This window comes from Sceloporus occidentalis, unplaced genomic scaffold, assembly GCF_023333645.1.
Source record: "Sceloporus occidentalis isolate IW3139 unplaced genomic scaffold, rSceOcc1.0.p SCAF_6, whole genome shotgun sequence".
Lineage (NCBI taxonomy): Eukaryota > Metazoa > Chordata > Lepidosauria > Squamata > Phrynosomatidae > Sceloporus > Sceloporus occidentalis.
Genome location: NW_028316986.1, coordinates 18,464,892 through 18,490,088, shown reverse-complemented (window position 1 = coordinate 18,490,088; position 25,197 = coordinate 18,464,892). Strand labels below are relative to the sequence as shown.

General features: G+C 42.0%; 1 protein-coding gene across 2 annotated transcripts in view; it reads right to left on the bottom strand.

The window, feature by feature from the left end:
* Nucleotides 1-25,197, bottom strand: part of LOC149310446 (follicle-stimulating hormone receptor-like) — a 149,951-nt gene that overhangs the window by 75,015 nt on the left and 49,739 nt on the right. For both annotated transcript variants that reach the window (XM_089528963.1, XM_089528964.1), the window contains exon 2: nucleotides 3,655-3,726. In XM_089528963.1, coding sequence (XP_089385089.1) covers nucleotides 3,655-3,726 — 72 coding nt within the window. The remainder of the gene's footprint in view (nucleotides 1-3,654; nucleotides 3,727-25,197) is intronic.

The following is a 25,197-nucleotide window of genomic DNA, read 5'->3' as shown; positions in this document are numbered from 1 at the left end:
GTGCAAAATGAGGCAATTGTCTGGGGAGGAAGGCTGTGTGATGAAACTGACAAATACCATTAACCAAAAGACAATAAACCAAGCAAAAGGAAAAAAAAACCTAAATGGAAAGTGAGCCCTACACTGTGGCAACTCTGCGGGGAGATGGTTTAAAACATGGTGGCGATGAAAATGGAGGGATGATTGATGAATATGCAAATGAGACCAATCTTCATCAATGGGATGCAAAGAGGAGAAGTAGCAGTGAAATGAGAAATAGCTCATAAATCAAAAATATCACCCATAAAACATTCATTGGGAAATATTCATGATAATGTAAGGACACAAACTATATAATCAAGTGATATATTTGCACATAAAACGGGAGACCCCTTGGGTGAGCTTCTTGCCTCTCCCCCATAAGATCTTGCATACAAAGACACACACACACAAAATGAGATTAAAGCCGATGGTAGGCTATTTAAAGAGAACGGCTATTAATAATATGATGCCTCCATGTGGTAAAATGCATTTTGCCTAGAGTATACAAATTAGATACTTCAGTACACATACAGAACACTTGCATTAGCACATAACTGAAATCCTTTTTTTAAAAAAAGTTCCACAATGGATGTATTTGCAGCAGAGGCTTAGTGAATTAAAAATTTCATGTCTATGAGATGGAAGAATGGCTTCAAATAGGCTCTCAAGAACCCAGCTGCGGTGCCTATCTACAAAAGAAGAGTTTGATAGAAAACATCATTCTACTGAACGTTGCATGGGAGCATGAGGTTTCTTTTCCTCCACAGAGAGAAATGTTTTTACACTGGAAAACATAAAAGACAGTACTTCTGCAGGATCTAGTATAAAATTATGGGGGAATGGAGAAACATGCATATTGCAAAAGCAAGTCTCCTGAGCCGGGCTGGGCAATATTGCTGCCTCAGGCAAAGAACTTTATTTATTTATTAATATTTGCCATTTGTTTATTGTCTTTCAATCTGCCAGGGCCCCTGAGGTGATGAACAATGGGTAATCACATTTAAAACATTATGCACATGACTAAAAACAACTGGAAGGAAACTAAAGCCCTCTAAAAACAATTCTAAAACTGCCCAACGCAGTTAAAAACAGCCAGATCATCTGCCCCCATTTTTAAGAACCAGGGACTTTATCACACCAGCCTAGGTCTCGCCTCCATCTTGCTGCAATATACCAGTTTGGGATATTTTATTATCCCTCCTTTCTTTAATAGCATGACAAGGGCATTTGGTGCTATTGACAGTCCCTGTATGCTCTTTTTTTCATTCCCCCCTTAACACTGCCTTCCTGCCTTATGCCCTACCCACCATTTCTTTCTTTCTTTCTTTCTTTCTTTCTTTCTTTCTTTCTTTCTGTTTCTTCTTGTATTACAGTCTGGAGCCAGCATGTTATTGAGAGGTCAAAATGACCTTCAGGAACACTAGGTCAGGTTCCAGGGGAAAATGAATGAGACCCAAGACATGTGAATGATCCAGGTGATAATACAGTCAAAGCTAAATGGATATACTAAGTGCTCCTTCCTTTCCCTAAGTCACTGGCATGAAGTTGTCCCAGGCTGTGTTCCATTTATGATATGATGTAGTAAGCAATGCACCAAAGCTTGAGTTGGGAAAGAATGGGATTTGGATTTGGAGCAAATCTTCCTGTAGCTGTTTGTGCCTGCATATAGCAGGCTAGGTAAAAAAAAAACCCACCCATCTCCAGAAGCTATGATCTAAACCAGAGGCAAAAGGCGAAAGGAGAATAGCTTTACTCAGATGTCCCTGGTAGCCACTAAAATGAAAATTATATAAAAATTAAAACTGGAGAAAGAAAAAGTAATCTGTGACACATTTTGGAAAAAGCTTTCAAATGGTCTGTAAAAGTTTCAATGTATTTCTTTACTTTCACAAACATTAGCTGATCAGATTGTTTCATTTCACATGTACATATTGTTAGTTGCACTGAAACATGTTGACATGCTCTTTATTTGTGGTGTAGGAACCTTTCCTTGCTATTTCTGGCTCTGGTACCAAAATTTCCATTAAAGAAATAATGCCTATAAACACATCCATTTCATTAACAAAGGTATATCTGTACATTTCTTATATTGCCTATAGTCTGTTCATACCAGTTAGAGTCAAAGTTCAGAAATTTCTGAACCAGAAACTCTTGAACATTTACTGGATAAATAAAAATATGTGAGCAAAGACTCTCTCTCTCTCTCTCTCTGTGTGTGTGTGTGTGTGTGTGTGTATCTTGTAAGCAGATAGCAGAAAAAATACAGATAATACTCAAGGGCACATGAATTATTCTAGGTATGTACAAGGCTATAGGTAATATACAAATGTGATAAAGATTTTATGCAGCTTGATACTATGTATTTATACACTTTCACTTTATGATTTTAGATAGCCTACTGAACAAGGCCTTAAGAATGTTGTTGATATGTGCCTTCAAGTGATTTCCTACTTATGGTGACTCTAAAATGAATCTACCATGGGATTTTCTTGGCAAGATTTGTTCAGAGGAAGTTTGTTATTGCCTTAAGAATATACATAGCTCAATGTATATACAAATATACAAAGATGATAAATGGGGTGAATGGGTGGGAAATGGATGAGGTTGAGGATTGTATATGCTGCTGTATGTTTGATCTATTTTTTGTTCTTTTTAATGTATATGTTAAAATATTAATAAAGATATTTTTAAAACAGAATATACATAGCTCAAGACACATTGGTGTTTTCTATTTTATTATTTATTCATTTTATTTATATGCCATATTTTCCCAGAGTAGGACCCAAGGTGACCTATGGAAGGAAATCAATTAAAATCTACAATGCAATGTTAACAGCAATTAAAATAATCACAATTAAAACAATATAAAATGATTTTAAAACATCATCAAGTTTTTAAAAATAAATAAAACACACACACCAATAAAAAAAGCCTCCCTGGCACAGTTACATATTAAAAGCCTTCTGAAACTAGAAGGTATTTGTCTTCTGGCGAAAGCAAAGGAAAGAAGGAGCCAGCCTAATCTCCTGAGGAAGGGAGTTCCAGAGGGTGGGAGCATCCCCCAAGAAGGCCTTTCCTTGTCTTTTCACCACATGAGCTTGTGATGTGGCAAGACTGAGAGGAAGCCTTTCCCAAAGATCCTAGATTTCCTAGAATGTCGTATGGGGGGAAATATAGTCTTTCTACTAATAAACAACCATCTTTTGAGCATCTTGATACATGTTACTTGTTTCTTCCATGTCAGTGGGGAGTAGTAAATTTGCTTCATGCTTCACGGTTTAGTCCAAGCATGACTAAAGGTACTGAATGCTATCTCAAAAGCAGGTTCAGCATCTTGGGAATTTTTTTTTAAGTCCAGACTGATAAGGATGCCACCAGTTCCCCATATCTGCAATGGTGTCATTGTGGCAAAGTTGCTTTGGAAGACTGGTTCTATTGTACCAATTTTGTTTCCCCTTTATACTGATCCTTAGATAGATGAAGACCATGTTCCTATGGGGCTGATAGTCTGGCAGCTTAGTTAAAAGCACATTACTGGCCTGGGGGGAGGGGGGCATAACTGGAGACCAAGATAAGAACATCATAAAACAATGTATAAAATAAGACATATTGAGTGAATATGGAGGTACATACATTTTTTCGACTTCATCAAATCCCGAGAAGGCTCCTCTGGGGATGAGTCTTACTTTGGTGAGGAAAAATATCCTGAAAGCACAAGACAATGCATATTTTATGTCTTACAGTATATGACATAATAAATAATTAGTCTGGTTCACTTTAGGCTGAAAGGGGATGCGGTTCCAGGCCAGGGGGAGAGGGGGAAAGGAATGCTCTGCTCAAAATAAATCCATTCTGTCTGTGCGAGTTTTGAATAAAGCTGCTTCACTTGGAAACCTCATTCTCAGTCTGGTAGCTGGGATTTTGAAGAATCTGGACTTTTTCTTTATGGTTTTTTCAACAATAGATCAAAATTCAAAATGACCTTAATAGATAAGAAAGCTGGGCCAAATCTAACAAAATGAACTTCAACAGGTGGAAATGTAAGATACTGCACTTAGGTAGAAAAAAAAATGAAATGCATACATACAGTATAGTATGGGGGACACCTGGCTTAAGGAGACTACATGTGAAAGGGATCTAGGAGTCCGAGTAGACCACAAGTTGAAAATGAGTCAATGGTGTGATGCAGCAGCTAAAAAGGCCAATGCAATTTTAGGCTGCATCAATAGAAGTATAACGTCTACATCAAGGGAAGTAATAGTGCCACTCTATTCTGCCTTGGTTAGGCCTCACCTGGAATACTGTGCCCAGTTCTGGGCACCACAATTCAAAAAGGATGTTGACAAATTGGAGTGTGTCCAGAGGAGGGCAGCCAAAACGGTGAAGGGTCTGGAAATCTTGCCTTATGAGGAGAGACTTAGGGAGCTGAGTATGTTTAGACTGGAAAAGAGATGGTTAAGAGGTGATATAATAGCCCTGTTTAAATATTTGAAGTGGTGTCACACTAAGGATGGAGCAAGCTTGTTTTCTGCTGCTCCGGAGACTAGAACACGGAACAATGGATGCAATCTGCAGGAAAAGAGATTCCACCTCAACATTAGGAGGAACTTCCTGATAATAAGTGCTGTTTGACAGTGGAACATGCTGACTCAGTCCATGGTGGAGTCTCCCTCTTTGGAGGTTTTTAAACAGAGGCTGGATGCCACCTGTCAGGAGTGTTTTGACTGTGTATTCTACATGACGGGGTTAGACTGGATGACCCTTGAGGTCCTTTCCAACTCTACAATTCTATGACTGACAGAAGTGTGTGTTGTTCCAGTGGTTGTTCCAGTGGTGGAATCTCCTTTCCTGGAGGTCTTTAAACAGAGGATGGATGGCCAACTGTTGGGTATGCTTTGATTGTGAGTTCATGCATGGCAGGGCTTGGACTGGATGGCCCTTGTCGTTTCTTCCAACTCTATGATTTTATGATTTCATGAAAGGGGACCTATGGAAATGCCAAAGAAGATAGGAAGGGGAGCACATGAGCCCAAGGGTTGTCCAGGCTCTTTTCTATAGAGAAGGCATGAGAAATACCAGATCCTGATACAAATTTAACAGGGTCTTTATCCAGCCTTACCAGGTTTTTCAGATGGCAACTTTCTCTCCAAAACCTGCAGAGAAGGTGGTTTCTTCCCATTCTAAAATGTTGAATTGCCTCAGCTAAAGCTTACCTTGTTGTTGGTAACCGCCTTCAAGTCAGCTTTCATCTATGGTGACCCTATAAATGAGAGACCTCCAAATCACCTTATCTTCAACCTCCCTTCTCAGTTCTTGGAGATTCATGGTCATGGCTTCTCTGCTTGAATCTTTCCATCTAGAATGTGGTCTTCCTCTTTTCCTATGGCTCTCAACTTTACCAAGTATTATAATCTTTCCTAGTGAGTCATGTCTTCTCATGACATGGTCAAAATATGAACAACTGCAGTTTAGTAATTAATTGCCTAAAGTAGGCTTTCCTACTATAGTATGCTGGTATTTTTGATCCCACCCTTTTAACCCTTGGAATATGTCTCCTTAGATTTGAATTTGGTCTTCAGGCTGAAAGTGATTCACCACTCTTTTGACAGATATGTCAAACAGGAGTCATATGTGGCCTAGAGGACTTTTTTGCAGGCCAGAGGGCTCTCAGGTTCACCGACATGTCCAAACAGTGAATTTTAAAATAATAAAAAAGAAAGAAAGAAAGAAAGAAAGAAAGAAAAGAAAAGAAAAGAAAAGATTCACAACTTCAGAGGGCTCAGGGAGGTGTGATTACCCCCTTTTAACTGTTGGGGGCTCCACTGTACTGTGCAAACACCAAAATAGTTACAGAAAGCATAGGAGGAATCAACAAAAATAACTTTTTGTTTCATCAAAATGGCAGTGGTCACACACAGGATTCACCCCAAATAAACCTTGGCTCCTCCATGGCTGCACAGCCCAGCTATAGAACTAACTAAAGTGTGGCTTCCCCAGGAGGCTAGGCTGAATGGGGGACCTTAAGAAGGGCACTGAGTAGTGATCAATCATAAAGTCTGATTTTTTTTTAAAAAAACCCATAGGGTTCATATTGCCAACCAAAGACAAGCATTTGATTGGACCCTTAGGGAGGACTGATTCCAGATTCTTTTGCCCCACAAGTGAGACTTTTCCTCTCAAACTACTCATAATACAAAGATTATATCACCATCTAACTACTTTTCGCAGTCTGCTTCCCCTCAGGAGTGACAGCTAATTGTTTCTTGAATTACTGCAGTTCTCGCCTCAGTAGTCTCGCCTGATAGATGAATCTTCACTTTTATCTCCTCGGAGCACAGATTTCTTTTCTAATAGCAATTGTGAATCAACTTCCTTCCCAATATTGTTTTAAAATCCTTTCCCCTCCCTGTTTCCACTCCATCCATTTCTCACTTAAATCTGTATGGGGTGACTGCCTGTGGGATTTGATGCTATCTACTGCATAACATTGCAGATCAGGCCTGCAGTCTTTCAGTTAAATTCTCTAAAAGAGTCCTATGGCAACAGTAAAACTAGGCTAAGAGCCTGCTGAGAGCTAGCAAAGTGTAACTCTATGGGTTTATGAGTGAAGTGAGGGTGAACCTGTGCCTATGTATCTTTCCAAAAGCACAGTTGACTCTTTTAAATGCAAGAGAATATTTTAGTAAGGGGGTCTCCTAGACCTCCCTATTCAAGCCAGTAAGAAGTTTAACCTATTGCATAATTGACCAGTTCCATAAATGTAAATCCCTAACATGATTTCATTCTGGACAATATATATTAATAGCTGTAGTTTGCAGGGTCAGCCTTTCTATTAGGTGATGCTGTGTCTGCCTCAGGCGAATTGTAGGAGTGATAAATTTTAGTGCTCTCTCTGTTAGGGGAGAGGCTGCTCTTGTTTGGAAAAGCTTTTTCACTCTCAAACTACCCAGGCCCCAAATGCATGGTTCTGAGAGATATATAAAGCAAGTCACCATGAACATGATGCCCTGAGAGTCTGTCTTCTTGTTATTGGGTGTCTTCAAGTTGTTTCTGCCCTATGGTGACCATAAGGCGAGTCAATCACAGAATTTTATGAGGTTGAGAGTATGTGATTTGCCCAAGATTACCCAATGGGTTTCCATGACCAAGCAGGGAATCAAACCCTGGTCTCCAGAGTTGTAGTCCAGGCATTTCTGCCTGTCAAGCTGTATGGAGAACATGACCAACCACTTTCTAGGCTGGTGTATTGTCTACCAAGCCAATGGGCCTTCCAGTCTCCATTTCACTCTCAGAGATTGGGCAGCAGCAGTGGTGATGAAAGCAAGGGGGATGGAAGGGTCCCAAGGTGGCAATAATGTGTGGGGGACAAAGGTGGAGACAATGTATGTGGGTGATGTGGTGGTGTGTTTCTCCTTCCTTAGGGAGCAGGAACGAGGGCTGCCATTGGCAATTGGTATATCAGCAAAACATAAATAACATGGTGGAGGGACACAGTACAGTGATAAAATATAATTCCAAGTAAAATATATCCTCTTCGTGCTCATTGTCCCATAGCATCAACACTGCCAGTCTGTCTACTCAGACTTGAACCGAACAGCGAACGTGTTGTCATGTTGAAACATTATAATCTTATCTGAATTCCCTGGTGGCCAATTTCACTCTTTAGTTGATAATTCCACCTTAACCCAGTATTATGTAATGCCCACAGGAAACAGAGCATAGACTTGAGGATCTGGGATGATTCTAAAAGTCAGAGGTGTGTTTAATCGTTTCCCTGTATACAGTCCTCTCCCCACTTTCCCCCTGCAACATGGCAAATGCTTGTCTGCGACACCAGCCAAGAAAAAACCCAGTAGCTTTGGTAATAGTGGAGAGAAGAGGAATGTGGGAAAGTAAATCCTAGGACAGTGGTCATTGGTAGCTCCTATGTCAGTAAAGTGTAGGGTTGTCATATGACTGAATTGGCCAGGTTTTATCTGGATTCTGGCAGACCACCCAGTGTGAGTTTGGGTCTTCATCTTGCCAGGATTCTAAGCTTTCATTTTTTTAAAAAGTAACCTTCTATTCCTTTAGGACACAAGGGAGAGAGGGCAAGGAAGGGAAGGGAGGGTGAGAGCTGTAGTGGGAAGGTGCAAGGAACAGTGCAAGAAAAGGGGGCATGGCAGAGTCCAAGGAAAGGAAGAATGGGGTGTTCCCCAAGATCTGACCCTTTGAAGCTCTTGTCTTTTTCAATATCAAGTTGATGTCACAAGGGATGTTTTAGGCATGTAGCTGAGAAGGCACCCCCAGTGCAGGAAACTAACCATGCTATATAAGGAGACCTGTGATCATATAAGGAGATCCAGATGGCTCAGCATGGGGGAAAGCTAATGCCCATAGCCAGGACAGATTAATCAATATTGGAATCTGCATAACCCCTTCATTAATAGGAGTGATGGTGGATGATAGATCTTGGGCTTACAAATGAACAGGAACCAAAGTACACTTCCCTCTGGAGGAGATACTCCATTGTCCAGAGACATTTGCATTGATTGTCCAGTCATTTATAAGTTTCCCTCTCATTTTCTCCTCCTCAAAACTTCAGTTTAATCTCAAAATCTGCTCTGGGATATGTTTTGCCTTATAAATATGCTTGTCAAGGTAGCCCCAATTTGGTCTTGTTTTGAGGTCAGACAGACACTATGTCTATATCTCACTTGACTCCTCAGCAACCTCTGGCCACCCTAGATCCACAGGCAGCTTGCTGAGCAATGTTCATCTCACAGAATCTCCCAACTGGAATATCTGCTTCTGGAACTAGGTACAGTATTACCCTCTACAATCCCTAAAGTCACTATCTGTTACAACATTTTATATAGTTAATTCTTGAGTGTGTGTGTGTGAGAGAGAGAGAGAGAGAGAGAGAGAGAGAGAGCACGCTTTGGTGCGAGTGGTGATTCCCTTTTTAGAAATAAAAATACAGTTGGCCCTCCATATTTGCAGCTTTGAATTTTGCAGTTTTGTGGATCTGATGAATATGTGGTGTCTGGGACACTCTAGATCTCCAGTGCAAGTCTATGGTCAATTTCTGCTGGAAGGACCTAGAGATTCTTAGGGAAAACACTTCTCTAGGCATGTTTAAGTCTTCCAACACTATTCTATGGTCAATTTTCCCCAGAAGTTGACCACAGATATGTGCTGGAGGACCTCAAGATTCCTAGAGAGATGTTCTCTCAAGTAAAAAAAAAAAGTGGCTTTTTTATTTGCATTTTTTCCACTTTGATGAGCGTCTTGCATCCCTAAAACTACCAAATGTGGAGGGCCCACTGTACATTTGGACCTTGCATTCTGGAGTTCTGTTTTGCAGAACCTATATACACAGGCTTGATCCCTGCTTTTAGTTGCACAAGTCTTCTCAGCTGCTTTAAGTGAGCTAATAGAACACCCCTATTAAATATTGATTGTGGGTGCCCCCTGGAGGGCTTGGCATTTGGGGTAACAGAGGGTAGGGGAAGTTAGGAACACAGCGATGACAACAGGGTAGAAGCAGGTGCAATGCAATGCATTGATCCTGTGTTCTGCTCCCTGAGGTAGCCAGTGCCTTGCTTCCGCTCTTGTTTGCATTCTGCAGCTGCATCTCCTACCCACTTTTATCCTTCCCTCATTAGCTTGTAATGGTTACAGTTTTACTGATCGGCAATAAATATAGAACATCTGTGGCTCCCTACCCCACTTCCTGCTTCTCTGTGGGCTTCCTGTAGTGGCAGGCAGTCTCCTCTGTTGTTCTGGCAGCACTAATTTAGGCCTATTACATGAGAAATTAATCTTGATTTGAACCATTTTCACTGACCAACATTCAATCGGAGGATTTACAGACTGAAAAATGTCACTGCTACAGTCAGAACAAATGCTGATACATACTCCTGACTTCCATATCCCTGCCTTTAATAATCTCCAGCTCTTTCAAAGCAACATTTCTCTGAATCTTCTGAAATATGGGTTCCAGACCTCCTGGCCATTTATTTATTGTCAAAAGTGTGTGGGGTGGGATGAAGAGGGAAAAATAATAAGAAATGCATTATGAAGAAAAAGACAGGATCGATGAAGATAGAGCTTGCATAACACTGACATGTGTAATTTATCACACTACACCATTACAATGCTATTATTCTAATTTAACTGCTATGGCTGCCTTCTTTGGAATCCTGGGATTTACAGTCGAGGCAAGGGCATTTAGAATTCTCAGCCAGAGAGCTCTAAACTATAAACCCCCGAATTTCACAGGGGGCAGCCGTAGCAATTATAGTGGAATAATAGTGCTATAATATTGTTCTAAAGACAAAACTGGCTATACCAGGAAGGCATAGTGGTCTCCTTCTGCTGAAGCTTGCTTCAGTGAATTGCTTACTAGAGCCATAATTAACTAATAGTTTCTTTGTTCATTTCATTTTAAAAGCAAAGGATAGCTTTCCTGTTTATTTCTTTAATAAATGTACTGAAGCTGATTTGACTCTATCGCTTAGTCTAAAGATTGTTCTCCCTTTGTGTTGGTCATGTTAATGTAGTTGCTAAGGAGTTCAAAGGAACCCTTGAAAAGGAGTCTTATCTATCTCCAAAGTGGCAGGTTAAAAGAAACAATCCAAGGTGTCAAACCCCTTTTGGAGACAGGATTTTGCCATTTGTATAGCTTTTTAATGTTCAGAGTAAAACCCAGAGTGGATTCACTACTCCTCTCATGATGGAATCACTGCCCTCTATCTAGATGTAAAAGCCTGGGACTTTACTTATACAGGTCATAATGGCCCTTTCCAGAAGGGCCTTTTTGTAAGTACTCTGTACGTACTAGGGTTGCTCGGGGGCGTCTCTTTCAGACGTCCCCGACCCTAGTACATACAAAGTACGTACAAAATGGTGGCGCCCATTCTACAGGGCACCGCCATTAGGACGTCCTGACCGCGCCGCCTCCAAACGGGGCGGCGCAGACATGATGTCCTGGCGCTGTGGAAGGGTGTCGGTGGCGCCCTTTCCAAGGCGCAAGAGCTCCTTCCTGGGTTTGTGGCGCTGGTGCAGCCTTTACACGGCTGCGCCATCGTCACAAAAGAGAAAGGGGCTGAGCGGTCCCTTTCTCCTTTCCCCGCCACTGTTGAGGTGTCCTTGGGGCTTGAAGCCCCAAGGACACTCCTTTCCAGGCCGCAAGAAGCGGCCTTTTGCCACTTCCCGCGGCCTGGAAAAGCAGTGGATCGAGGCTTCAGGGCTGCCGTTGTGGCAGCTGAGGCCCCGATCCGTCGGGGAAAGGGGCGGGTATAGGCTGCCCCAAAGGGGCGGTCTGTAACGCGCCCAAGATAAAGGAAATTGGAAGTCTATATTTCTACCCATGATTGGTGTTGCTTCTGAGGAACAGAGAATGGGTGTCTTTTAGCTTTGTCCTATCTTACAGGGTTGGAAGTGCAGGCTTGTCACAAAAGACCATGCCAGAAAAGGTAGAGAACAAACACTGGAGATTAGTATTGTATATAACTTCTAAGATATTGTGGGCTAAATATTGGAAATCCAAAAACGTACCATCAATTGATGAATGGTTGTTGAGCCTAGCAGATAAGTGTGAAATGGACAAATTAACAGCTAGATTGAATAATAAAGATATGACTACTATTGAAAAAGAACGGAACCTTATTGTAGAATTATGTAAGAGAAAAGGGGAAGTTTAGATGAACAAAAACACTGGGAAAGATTAAATATAAAGAACTGATCTTAATGGGTTTAACACTGTTGAGACTGTAAAATGCTATGTAAATCGGAAATTGAAAATATTGAGCCAAACAAGCATTTCATAAAACCAGATGAAGTAGAATTTAGGAGGTAGTCAAAGTAACTGTTTTTTCTTTCTTGTGTGTATGTTTATTTTTATCATGTATAAAAAAAGTAGGGGCTGAAACAGATGGCTGTATAGGGGCGCCTTGATGCCAGCCCTTTGGGGGCCAGATCAGGGCTGCAGCAACTGCACACTGCAACCCTGATCCAGCTTTTTTTCTGGTGCAAAAACGTGGCAAAATGCTGCTTCTTTTTGCACCGGAAAAAGGGCACCTATTCTGCTGTGGTGGTGGCTTTTTGGTGCTCCTGCAGCATATGGCATGTAAATGCTGCACTGCCGGAACACTGCAACACTGTCTGCCATCGGGGTGGTGGTGGTGGTAGACAGTGTGATGCTGGCTTGGGGCAGCATCAGGGCATGTGTCATCTGAAAGCCAGGCTCCCATGCCACCCCGAAGCCAACTGAGAGTTCCTGCATGGCAGGTGGTTGGACTGGATGGCTCCTGTGGTCTCTTCCAACTCTATGATTCTATGAAGCTGCTGGTCTGTTTCTCCCCAGGGTATTATTTGGAAATATGTTAAAGCTGTTAATTTGTGTGTGTGTGTGTGTGTGTGTGTGTGTGTATGTTTTAATAATAATAAATTTTTAATTAAAAAAGCCATGCTGTTTAACAATTTCCCAAAGAGTGGCACTTAATTTAAGATTTTAACCTATATTAGGTAATTTGCAAAGGTTCCCCCCCCCCCCCCGCAAAAAAAACATGGGAAATTAATTCAAGCAAACTGTGGAGTTCTCCTGGTTCACATCATGAAAGATTCTTAAAATACCCAGTAGACTTCATGTTAAAAAGCTGAGCCAATTAGGAAAAGCTTTAACTTCATTCTGTACTGATTTTTGGCACCATCTAACGTTTAAATTAGATGCCCAAGGGAAGTGGATGTGGACTGAAATGGAGGTGAGAGAACAGCTGGAGTAAAGTATTTTGTTCTGATTTAATGCATTAAAGCAACTGAGCAAGACCAAGTTCTTCCTTGTTTTGAAAGAACTTTAAAAGTGTTTACAACATCTTTACGGTTGCATCTGAATACCTGACCAGCCCCTGTATCCACCCGATCTTTGTGCTTTCATATTCCCATATGGCTCCAGGTTTTCGGTGGTGTGGTTTATAACTCCATGATTCCTCAGTAGCTATTAAAATGAAACCAGGAATAGATGGATTTTCTGGGATCTGGGGGGTCAGCCCCCTCTCAGGATTCACTTCTGGTTGCACCAACTCTAAAAAAAATATATAAGATTTTTGATATAGAAAGTGGCTAGTCATCCATGCCCAATTTTGTAGCTTGCAGGGACTGCAGGAGGGGGCTAAAACAAAATCACTTCCATGACTAGAAAATTATCATTTGGGCTATATTTTTAGATATGGGACCTATAGGGTCCAGGGCAAAGAAGCTTTGGGAAGACTGAATGCAACTGGATGGCTGCATTTTAACCCTTCCCTCTGCTTCCTATTTAAAACCAAATTAATTTAAGTAAAAACCTGAAAACTGATGTTTTGAAAACATGGGATCTTTAGACATTGGCTAAGACATAACACTGGTTCTTCAGCTTCAAAAGACACCAAAGATAGCCTGTTTGGTCATTTATTTTGGGACAGAAGAAATTAATGGCTGTGTGTTCCAGGTTTGTTTTACTCAATAGCCTATGATCTTTCCTATGGATAGTAAGGAATGGAAAATATGACCATCTCTCCCACACTGAAATGGTTTAAGTGTTGAGTTTTTCCCATCTAATGGAAAAAATGTAAACAATCTGATAGATTCTTCAGAAAGGAAGCAAAATGTTATTCTTCACATTTGCACAGCTCAGTGCCATAGCTACAGTTACCCTAGCATGTACCTGGCTTCTGGGCAGGGGTTAAAAGTTGAGGAGCCTCTGACAAGAAAAGAGGTGGTAACTCTAAATTAGGACCAATATGTTTGAAGACATAGGAACTGTACTCCACATTTTGAAGAGTTAAGTATTCAAAGTCATGGTATGAGTGATTTTTCATCCGTCTGCCTTTGATATACGGTAATCCTGTGAATGAGAGATTGCTAAAAGCCATGGTCATCAACAGTTCTGCTTAGATTTTGCATACTCAGGGGTCTGGATTCCTTTACTTGATTGCTGTCCAATTGAAATAAGACACCAGACACATATAAGGGTTGTAAAATGGGCCACTTTATTGAATTAACCTATTTAACTGTCTTCTTGAAAACCTGTAAAAATGTAAGGGAGCAACCTGGTGTGGGAGCAGCTGTGGCAGGTGGTCTATTCCTCAGACCGCCTCCTCAGGTTCCCCTTGTCGAAACACCTGAACTCCATGGAAAAACCCATGACTGGGTTGCTCCCTGGCCAGCTCTCATCTGGAACATCAACCTGAGATTTCCTCATTCAACTCACAGGACTTGATTGAGGGTTATATCCCAGGTCAGCCCTAAGGAAGATCTCTTTTCCTCTCTCCTTACTTGCAAGACCTAAAGAGAAAGTTTCAGAGGCCTAACCTTCACCACAAGTGGGTGCCATAGGTATTCACCTGACAACTAATTCTCCCCCATCAACAGCCAGTGACCGCCTACTTAAATCCACACCTAAGCCAATTTTGAAAGTCCCCGAACAACAGTGTGAGGTAGGCGAAAAACCTTTGGAAAGGGGAGAAAATTCCTACTCGGCCCTTAATGCGACCAACACAGCCACACTGAAGTCCAGGCAGGAGGGTGGGACAACAATTGCAAAGAGGGATAAGGAAGGGTGGTGCTGGCTTAAATAGCCTCAGCTCCACCCCAACCCTTCCCCAATGTGCTGTAGAAACACCACATCTAATTGGCTGTTGACCTCATTCAAGAGGGCAGCAAACGCACATCTCCAGCCATGGTGGGCAGGGGACGTGGAATCAATCCATCTGTAATGTGAGCTGGAATCTTGTGGATTGGTCACAACTACAGTAGACCCATTGAATCAATTGCTAAATGGTGAGTCAACATGAAGGTAAATTCAACTGATTGAACAGAGCTCTGCTAGTCTGAGTAATAATCTGATTTAAGATGTTGTCTTTCTCTTTTCCTTCTGCCTTTCACTTTAGCAAACATTGAGGATGGCAGGTGGGTTCACCTGCCCAGCCGTGTTGCCGTGGGGAGGCTGTGCCTTGCCGCTGCTGTGTGCGTGCCTTGGAGCGCTCCAGCATGCCTTGCTGGGTGTCCAAGGCTGGCTGAGCCGGTTGGGAGGGGCAGGATGGTGGGGAGAGGTCTCTCTACCCTGAGAGGGCCTCTCTGTGGTTGCTCCTTCTCGTCCTCCAGGCTGCTGATTGGTGCAGCCTGGAGGGGGAGGAGCAACCTCTTCCTGGCCCCTCCCTCTTGCTAGGCCTTTATAGGCCCATGACCCGATGTTAGGGGCCATTTTGCTTAGCTCCCCACCCTCCTTCCCTTGGGTTGGTGTTGCTTGTCACAACTTTGGGCAGAGCATAGGCCATGATCTGGGGTGAGTGGTCTCCAGGGCTGCGGAGCACTGGAGCGGGAGTCCTTGCGGACACAGGTAAGCTGAGGGCATACGTTGTGGCCATTGCGGGGGCCATAACGTTTGGCGTAGCCCGGTGACTAGGGACTATCGAGATATACATCCAGATGGCTGATTATGGCATACCATGGCATACCATAATCCCGATGTTTGGCTGGGGGCGGCCATTGCTGTCATCGAACAACCGGGGGTTGTCTGAATGTCCAGATCATGACCTTATGCTATGGGCCAACCCTATACGATTGCTGTTGTTGTTAATGTTGCCATTTTAATAAAGTTGTGGCCTTTCCTCCAAGATAAGTTTCTGTGGTTTATTTCGGCAGCGCCCCTCCTAGGCAATGTGTGTCCCAGCTGGACCTCTTGGTGGCTTTCCATACCATCAACCATGGTATCCTTTTGGGTCACCTCTCCGAGATGGGACTTACAGGTACTGTTATGCAGTGGTTCCAGTCTTTCTTTGCGGGGTGAATGCAGTGGTATAATGGTGGTGTTGGGAGATTCCTGTTCGACTCCCTGGCCATTTGCCTGTGGAGTTCCACAGGGTTCTCTTTTGTCCCCCATGTTATTTAACATCTATATGTAACCACTTGGACAGGTCATCCTGAGTTTTGGGGTGTAGTGTAACCAGTATGTGGATGACACCCAACTCTCGCTCTCCTTTCTAGCTCATTCCAAGGAAACTGAACCAATGTCTGCTGTCAGTAATTTAATTTAATTTATTTATTTATTTAATTTTATATGTCACCTTTCTTCCTGGAGTGAACCAAGGCAGCTCACAGACAAAAAAACATTTAAAATCTCAATAAAATTCAAAATAATGGACTGGATGAGGGTGAACAAATTAAAACTTAATCCAGACAAGACAGAGGTGCCCCTGGTCAGTTGTAAGGCAGATCAGGGAATAGGGACCTTGCCTGTGCTGGATGGGGTTACACTCCCCATGAAAACTCAGGCTTACTGCTTGGGTGTGCTTCAGGACTCAACTCTGAGCCTTGATGTCTGAGTTTCAGCAGTGGTCAGGAGTGCATTTGCACAACTAAAGCTAATGTATCAGCTGAGCCTGTTCTTTGAGACATCTGAGCTGGCTATGGTGGCACATGCCTTGATTAAATTCTGTTCGGAGTACTGTAACACACTCTACATGGGGCAGCCTTTGGAAACCGTTTGGAAACTTCAACACGTTCAAAATGTAGCAGTCAAAATCCTGACCAGGGCCAGTTATAGGGAGCATAGAACTCCCATTGAATCAGCTTCACTGGATACCAGTTCATTTCCAGGGACAATTCAAAGAGCTGGTCATGACTTATAAAGACCTATATGGCCTAGGTCCAGACTATCTGTAAGATGGTATCTCCTCATACAAATCTGTAAGGGTCATAAGAACTATAGAGGAAGGTTTTCACTTGGTCCTGCCACCATCACAGGCTGATGTGGTGAAGACATGAGAGAGAGCCTTCTCAGTGGCTGTTCCCACCCTCTGGAGTTCTTTCTACAGGAGGCTAGACTGGCACCTTCCCTGCTTTCCTTTTGTCAGCAGGGAAATACATTTTTATTCAAAGCAGGCTTTTAATATATAATCATGTCAGTGAGCCTTTTATATGGGGTATGTGCCTTAGATATATATATTTTAAAGCTTTTGTATTTTTATAGCACTTTATACTATTTTTAGCTAGTTGATTTTAATTGTTTTTTTAAATAGTTCATCTGTGAGCCACCTTAAGTCCCTTTCTGGGAGAAAGGTGGAATATAAATAAATACATAAATTTATTTTTCAGTGAGCCATGTCATCTCATGATGAGTCTAAAGAATGATAATTTCTATTTAGTCATTTTGGTGTCTAGTGAGAGCTCAAGCTTCATTTGCTCTTGGGCCACATTTGAATGCCCTGGTTCTGGATGGAAAAAAAAAATCTGTTCATTGTCTGTTTCTTCCCTGTTCACTGTTTTGGAGAAAAATTAAGATGTTTCTGTCCTGAATATGAAGAAATTTATGAATTTTGATTAATTCAATATAAAAAATGAACAGAAATGAAATTCACATTCTTTCCTTGTGTATACCCACTAAGATCTATGTGCAGTTCTTTGTATGGTGATGTTGGAGAAAAGTTCTATAGATACCATGGATTGTTAAAAAGACAAATGCATGGGTCTTAGGGAAAATAAGGCCTGAATTGTAATTAGAAGTGAAGTTGGAGAAGCTTGTATCCTGTGTAGGGAGAAAGGCAGGATATTAAACAAACAAATAAATAAAAGACTGAACTGAGATTGTTGTATTTTGGATGTATCATTTGATGACATATCAAAGTACTGTTCTACTTTGGATGTATCATGAGATGATAATCCTTGGTAAAGAGGGAGGCAGGAGGAAAAGTAGGAAAACACACTGCTGGTATATTGATATAGACAAGGTAGCCAGGACTCTGAGTCTGCAAGAGCTGAGAAGGGTAGCTGATGACCAGGTATCTTGGAGGACTCAACATTCAGTGGGTTGCCATAAATTGAAGTTGACTTGATGATAAGAGGAGGAGAGAAGCAGGCCAGCAACAACAGGCCTCTGCCTGCTAAGAAGACAAGCCCTCCTTCCGACCACCATCTTGAGGAGGAGAGAAGCAGGCCAGCAACAACAGGTCTCTGCCTGCTAAGAAGTAAAGCCCTCCTCCCGGCCGCCATCTTGAGGAGGAGAGAAGCAGGCCAGCAACAACAGGTCTCTGCCTGCTAAGAAGTAAAGCCCTCCTCCCGACCACCATCTTGAGGAGGAGAGAAGCAGGCCAGCAACAACAGGCTTCTGCCTGCTAAGAAGACAAGCCCTCCTCCCAACCACCATCTTGCTTGTCTTTATTGCATGTTGTTCTATTTTTATTGGTTTTTTAAGGTTGTTTTTATGATGTGTTAATTTTTATTGACTCTGTGAACCGCTTTGATCACCTCGGAAAAGCGGTATAAAAATAAAACATATTATTATTATTATTATTATAAATGGTAACAACAATGAGCGAGTGTGGTGTAGTGGTTTGAGTGCTGGTCTATGCCTCTGCAGACCAGGGTTTGAATTCCCACTCAGCCACGGAAACCCACTGGGTGACCTTGACCATGTTACACTCTCTCAGCCTCAGAGAAAAACAAATGCAAACCCTCTCTGAACAAGTCTTGCCAAGAAAACTCTATGATAGATTCATCCTAGGGTCACCATAAGTAAGAAAGTACACAACAACAGTAACAACAACAAATCCCTGTACATGTATCCATCATTTTTCAGGGGAACAAATTGTGTGTATAGTCTATATGCATTATTAATTCCTGTGCACAGAAGCTGTGAGTGCATGGCAGAAAGGGGACAGGTGTGCAGGCGTGGACTCTGAGCAGTTGTCTAAGCATTCAATTCTTTGAAGATATTTGCTACCAAACAGAATTTCTGCTTGATGTTTCACAAAAATTAAGTGTTAGCTGCAGGGAATGATGTTCAGCTGCTTCTTTGAGTCAGCAGGAATGGAAATAGTTCATTCTTCCTGTCCTACTGTCCCTGCATGTATGTGTGTGTTTGCACATACAGAGACATGCACACACTTCAATTGTTTTGTATTTCCTTTCTCTGTTAGGTCCTATACCCTAATTTCAGAGTTGGAAAGTAACTACATTTGTCCTTTCCGAATTGCTGGGGATCTGTTCCGCCCCCCCCCCCCCCCGGCCTGGCGAATCGGAAAAAACGCAAATATTGGAGCCACATTGTTTTTAATGGCTGTGTGGCCCCATGTGCGGCCTCACACACACACCACAGGCACGCAGGCCATTTTGTCCCTCTTGGCTTTCCATCTGTGGAAATTCAAAACCACAAACGGGAAGTCAGAGAATCCAGAGGGACAACTGTATGTAGAAATAACTAGTTAATTACAATGCCTCCCTTTTTGCTGTAACTAAGGTCTAATCTGCATTGCAGAGATAATGCAGTTGGACACTCCTTTAACTGCCATTGCTCAGTGCTATGGGAGTCTGGGGTTTGTAGTTTGGTGAGCTATTTAGCCTTTTCTGTCAGACCTCTGGTGCCTCAACAAAGTACAATTCCCAGGAGCCATGGCATTTAAAGCAGTGCCAAAATGCATTATTCCTGCAGTGCAGATAAGATTTTAGCCATGCCTAAATTGCATTACAATGGTAACTGAATGAGCTGTGTTGGGTAGTGACTCCCAAGTCAGTGGATCAGTTAATCCATTGTGGATTTTAGTCCAAACTGTAAAGGGGTTATGAAAGGTGCAGGTTCAACAGCTTCAATAGTTACTTTACAGTTTACACAAAAAGCTGGAGCAGATTTATTACCCCACATTTGCTGCATTCCTGTTATGATGTAACTTTTTAGAAAGCTAATTTTATAGTTACAAAGTATGTATGGCCTCATGATTCCATTGTATTTTGTACTGCTGATCAGTATCAAAATATTAAAAAATAGTTATGTAGTGCTAAAAATAATTTAGTTATTTTTGAATATTGATAAAATAAAAGTAACTTTTACATTGATACTTATTAAGGATGATGTCTTGAAATTATATTTGTAATCATTTTTTTTTAAAGTAACATTCTATATACTGCATTATTTGTGAACCTGAGAGTGGGGCCATCCGTGGAACTAGAAAGGCAAGCTTGGTCCATGACTCATAAGGCAAAATTCTGTTTACGCTTTTGCAAAACACTTTTTCAAAGACATTCATCTCAGCCATTTGAAATTTATACATCGTTAATCAGAAAGCAGGCACTGTCAAATTATTCACTTTTGCTCACCCCAGAAATGCAAACTCATGATATTTAGTCTGATTGTATCACATCTTCTAAGCATTATAACTTATGTAAAATACCACAATAAAGTATTTTTTCTAAAAAAGAAGAAGAATTAAAGCCCCAGTGAGATACAGCAAGCATAATCCCAAGTCACTAGTCTCTGTTCCAAAGCAATAACTATGAAAGGATTTTGAAGAACATTTTGCTTTCATCTTGGAAGTAATAGTGTGATGTTATCACTGTATAAGCCTTGGAAGCGATGTGTATTTTGTCAGAAGCAGAAATTTGCTGAGGAGTTTAATTTCCTAATGCTGACTTCCCCAACTTACAGTCCCCCAAAATAGGCAGGGTTACATTTCTCAGCATTTCTGTGCTGGCTGCGGGTGACGAGAGCTGCAATCTGATCTGTCTAGTGGGTTCTGGGATGGGGAAAGAAACTTTGGCACAATGGTCTTTTCCAAGCTGCCAGTGATCAGAATCCATCCTGCTGGAGGTTCCCACTGATTTGCCACCGGCACTTCTGTGTAGGGTTGCCATTTGACCGGGAAAACCTGGGAAAACCCAGACTGAAGAGATTAAAAAATGTTCTAGCTGGCCAGGCCAGTTGAAGCAGTAAAATCCCAGATTTCTTCTTCATCACAGGCTGATGGGTAGGTTAAAACGTGGCAGTGGCAATGAAGCAAGAAACCACACAAGAACATTGGCACTGGCAGGAGCCTCATCCCACCCTGTATGTTCTGGTTGCTACTGCACAGGAAGTAGCACTGTCATTCTTCCATTCTCTCCCTGCTTCCTTGACAGGCCCAAAAGTCAGGAAAGGAAAGGAGGCAAGCAGATGGACTTTGTGTGTGTGATGATTGTGTCAGCATGTTGGCCCTAAGGCTAGGCAGCAGGGTGGAACTTCACTTCCAGACAGCCTTGAGCGAGTAAAGGGAATCCCTTTACTCTTTGGGGTTGCTCGGAAGCCTCCCTCTCTTCACATCAGCCAGGGGGGAAAAGAAGAAGAAAAGAGCTCTTAGTTTGGGAAGGGTACTGAGGTTGAAACATTATGATAGAAAAAGGGCAACGATTAATGTGTTGGATTTGCATAATCAGAATGCAAATTAATAATATTCATAATTATAATAATTTGCACAATATGTAAATTAGATGCCTGAATATGAGGGACTGGAATGTGGCAACCCTACGTCTGTGGAGTGAGAGAAGTCCCTGCTGTGTCCAATCAGAGATAAGGGCTTTCAAGAACAGCTCCATGGTTAATTCTAGTCTTGGCTCAGAGACAGCAGAGACTTGTCCCCTTGTCAGCCAGGATTTTGCAGTAGACAAGTCAAGGGGCTTGTGTACACAAGGGGGAAAAATCTGAGCCTTCCCCTCACCCCCGGTGCAATAAGGCCACACAACGTATGGCCCTACCTGCACCAAACTTGGAGCATACTATCCTAATCCAGAGTTTATAAACTCACAGTTTTCTGCAGAGTTTGCAGGAAACTCTGGTGTTTCCTGCAGTATGAACAATGGATTTGCCCTGAATTTTGGGTGGGGAGGGAAGGTATGTAGGACAGATATCTGCCTGGCAGGTGCTGCCATTTACTCAGTGTCTGGGCCTGTTCCCACCCACCAGTTACAGAGTTATGATTTCCACTGGTTACAAAAAGGTTTTTTTCTCCCTCTCCTCAGCGCTGCCCCACTGGTGCGCAGATGTTTGCTCTGAGGTCAGAAATGAGACACCCAGTTCACAGCAGTGCCAAGGAGGGAAAAACTTTTTTGTATTTGTTCCAGGCTGGGAACTGACCTGGACATTGAAGTAAATGGCAGCTCTTCTAGGGAGTTATCTGTTCCGGCTGTGCCAGGAAGCTGCAAGGAAAGGCAGTGGCAGTGGATCAAAGCAACATCTGGATGCAGGGACACATGTAAACATCTGCCAGATGTTCCTGTGGAGAAACAGCTAGTGGGTTGGGTTGGGAGTGGGTCAAGGGCAGAACAGGTTTGGGAGTCCATTCAGACTTTTGCCACTAGTGTCAACTTGCTCTAGGACTTAGATGTCTTCTGGAAGCCCTAGTATGGAGTAGTTCACTCCTTGTTCCTTTGCCAGGTGTAACTGAAGAGGAATAGTCTTACTACTTTGCAGCAGACTGTTTAAAGAACCTCTTGGGACTTCTGACTGTGGTACTTCATCTCTCTTCCTCATATCCAAAACACATTCTGGTTTCTAGAGGAGGCTACAGGTGGAAAAATGGCATCATGGGCTTTACATGGGACTCCAGGGGACATCAAGGACCACAGTTACCATCATTCAACTTTTTTTAGGGTTTAGGTTGTGGAAATCCATTCCCAGAGCCCATTCCAGCTCCTTATTTTTTGTCATAATGATATAAGATCATTGGTCTCATCAGGATCCTGGACGAGTTCAGTGAGGCCATGGGAGAGGGCCTTCTTGGTGGCTGCTCCCAGGCTGTAAAATATCCTTCCTTGTGAAGCTGCTTTATCCGCCTCTCTGTTCTCTTTTCACCAGCAAGCCACAGTTGTTATACGCTGGGTTTTGGTTCCAAGATCCCCCATGGATAACAAAATCAGTGTATGCTCAAGTCCCATTAAATATAATGATATAGCAAAATGGTGTCCCTTATAAAAAAAAAAATGGAAAATCAAGGTTTGATATTTGAAATTTATACTTTTTTGGAACATTTTCAAACCATGGATGCTTGAATCCATGTATAAAAAATCCGTATATAAGAAGGGCCGACTGTGCTACTCTTTTGTTTACTCAGGTCTTTAATTTTTAACTTGCCAATGCAGAAGGTTTTTTAATTATTGTGTGAGTGTTTAAATCATCATTATGCTTATTAAAACTGATGTAAATTAATATTTTTAACATACATGTTTATTTAATTGTTTTTTTCTTTATATCAGACATCGTTTTAGTCATCTTCTGTTCTAACTTACTGCATATACTCAGTTAAAAATTGACCCCAGAACAGTGCGATGCGGCAGCAAAAAAGGCCAATGCGATTTTAGGCTGCATCAATAAAAGTATAGTGTCTAGATCAAGAGAAGTAATAGTGTCACTGTATTCTGCTCTGGTCAGGCCCCACCTGGAATATTGTGTCCAGTTCTGGGCACCACAATTCAAAAAGGACATTGAGAAACTGGAGCGTGTCCAGAGGAGGGCGACTAAAATGGTGAAAGGTCTGGAAACCTTGCCCTATGAGGAACGACTCAAGGAGCTGGGGATGTTTAGCCTGGAGAAGAGAAGGTTAAGAGGTGATATGATAGCCCTGTTTAAATATTTGAAAGGATGTCATATTGAGGAGGGAGCAAGCTTGTTTTCTGCTGCACCAGAGAACAGGACCCGGAACAATGGATGCAAGCTACAGGAAAAGAGATTCCACCTCAACATTAGGAAGAACTTCCTGACAGTAAGGGCTGTTCGACAGTGGAACACACTCCCTCGGAGTGTAGTGGAGTCTCCTTCCTTGGAGGTCTTTAAGCAGAGACTAGATGGCCATCTGCTGGGAATGCTTTGATTTGGATTTCCTGCATGGCAGGGTGTTGGACTGGATGGCCCGTGCGGTCTCTTCCAACTCTTATGATTCCATGATTCTATGATTCTATGGAATCATTGGCCACTACTGTCGGACACATTACTTTTTGGGGGGCGGGGGGGGGGGGATAACAACTCTCAAATCCCCCAGCCATCCTTGGCACTGAAAATGTTCAGAGTAATGTTTTAAAGCTCTGGAAATTTCCCAAGATTATTTTTTAGGAAATAATCCTAAAGGACTCTCCTCTCTGCCTCACTGGTGAGAGAAATACACTATGGGAGGGTATAGAAAAGCCCTTCTCTGCATTGGCACCCTAGTTATGGGATACGTTACACTTATAGTCATGGTTGGTGCCAATGGTGGTGTCATCCTGGCACCTAGTAAAAAACCAAGGCTTTAAAATTTCAGCTAAGAAATACAGATTTCATCCCAAACCAAGCATGTGCATGGTTTCAAAATGTCTTCAGGAGTTTCAGCTGGTTTTAAACTGTCTTGTTTCAACTTGTCAATTTGTTTAATCACATTAGTTTAGCCTCTGTATTGTTTCTCTTTTAAATTTTTACAAACTACTTAAACTGATTTGATTACATGCTGCCCTGAGAAATTTGTATACAGAGTGAGAAATTGTCTTCTTCCTCCTCCTTTTCATAGATGAAACCATTGACCACCTCATTGGTTTGTGCAGCAAGGCTGCATAGACTGAGTATAGGAAATACAGTGATAAAGTGGTTGCAATGATATGCTGGAATTTATCATTTACCACCTGCAAAGAACTGGTGGGAACATAAGCCTGAAAATGTTTCAAAACTGTTAAAGTAAAAATCTTATGGGGCTTTAAGATTAAAACTGAAAAAGAAGTAGAACACAATATGCCAGGCATAACTGTGGTTGAAAAAAAAGAAAGTGTGGATAATAGATGTGGCAATCCTAAGGGAGAGCAATATTGTGGTAAAGACAAAGAGCCGGGAGAGATTATGAAAAACCAAGACCTACAAATTGAGATTCAGTGCCTCTGGGATAAGAAAACAAATATGGTTCTAATGGTGATAGTTGCTGTGGGAGCAAGTCCAAACAAACTGACAAAGCATCTGAATGAAATTGCCATAGATACAATCACAATAGTACAGTTAAAAAGGTGGCATGCCTTGGAACATTTTTCAACAATATCTCACTGATTCCTAGATTCTTGGATCAGATCTGAATCACTCTTGATCCAAAATTTTTGTCAGTAGCAGCTGGTGAAACAGAGGGGAGAAAGAGAAGGAGAAGAAGAGAAAGAAGAAGGAGAAGAGGAGGAAGGGGAGTATGAAAGGAAAGAGGGGGAGAAGGAGAAGGAAGAGCTCTTCAGCAGTAGAACAGAAGTTTGCCTTATGGTTTCTTTAATGGAGATATTTAGGATGAGTGTAATTCAACATGTCAGGGATGCTATAACTCTGGAGAAAGGGATTAGACTAGATGAATCCTAATGCAGCTTCCAGTTTCACAATCGAAGGCTATAAAAAGACACTTCGTTGTTGTTGTATGC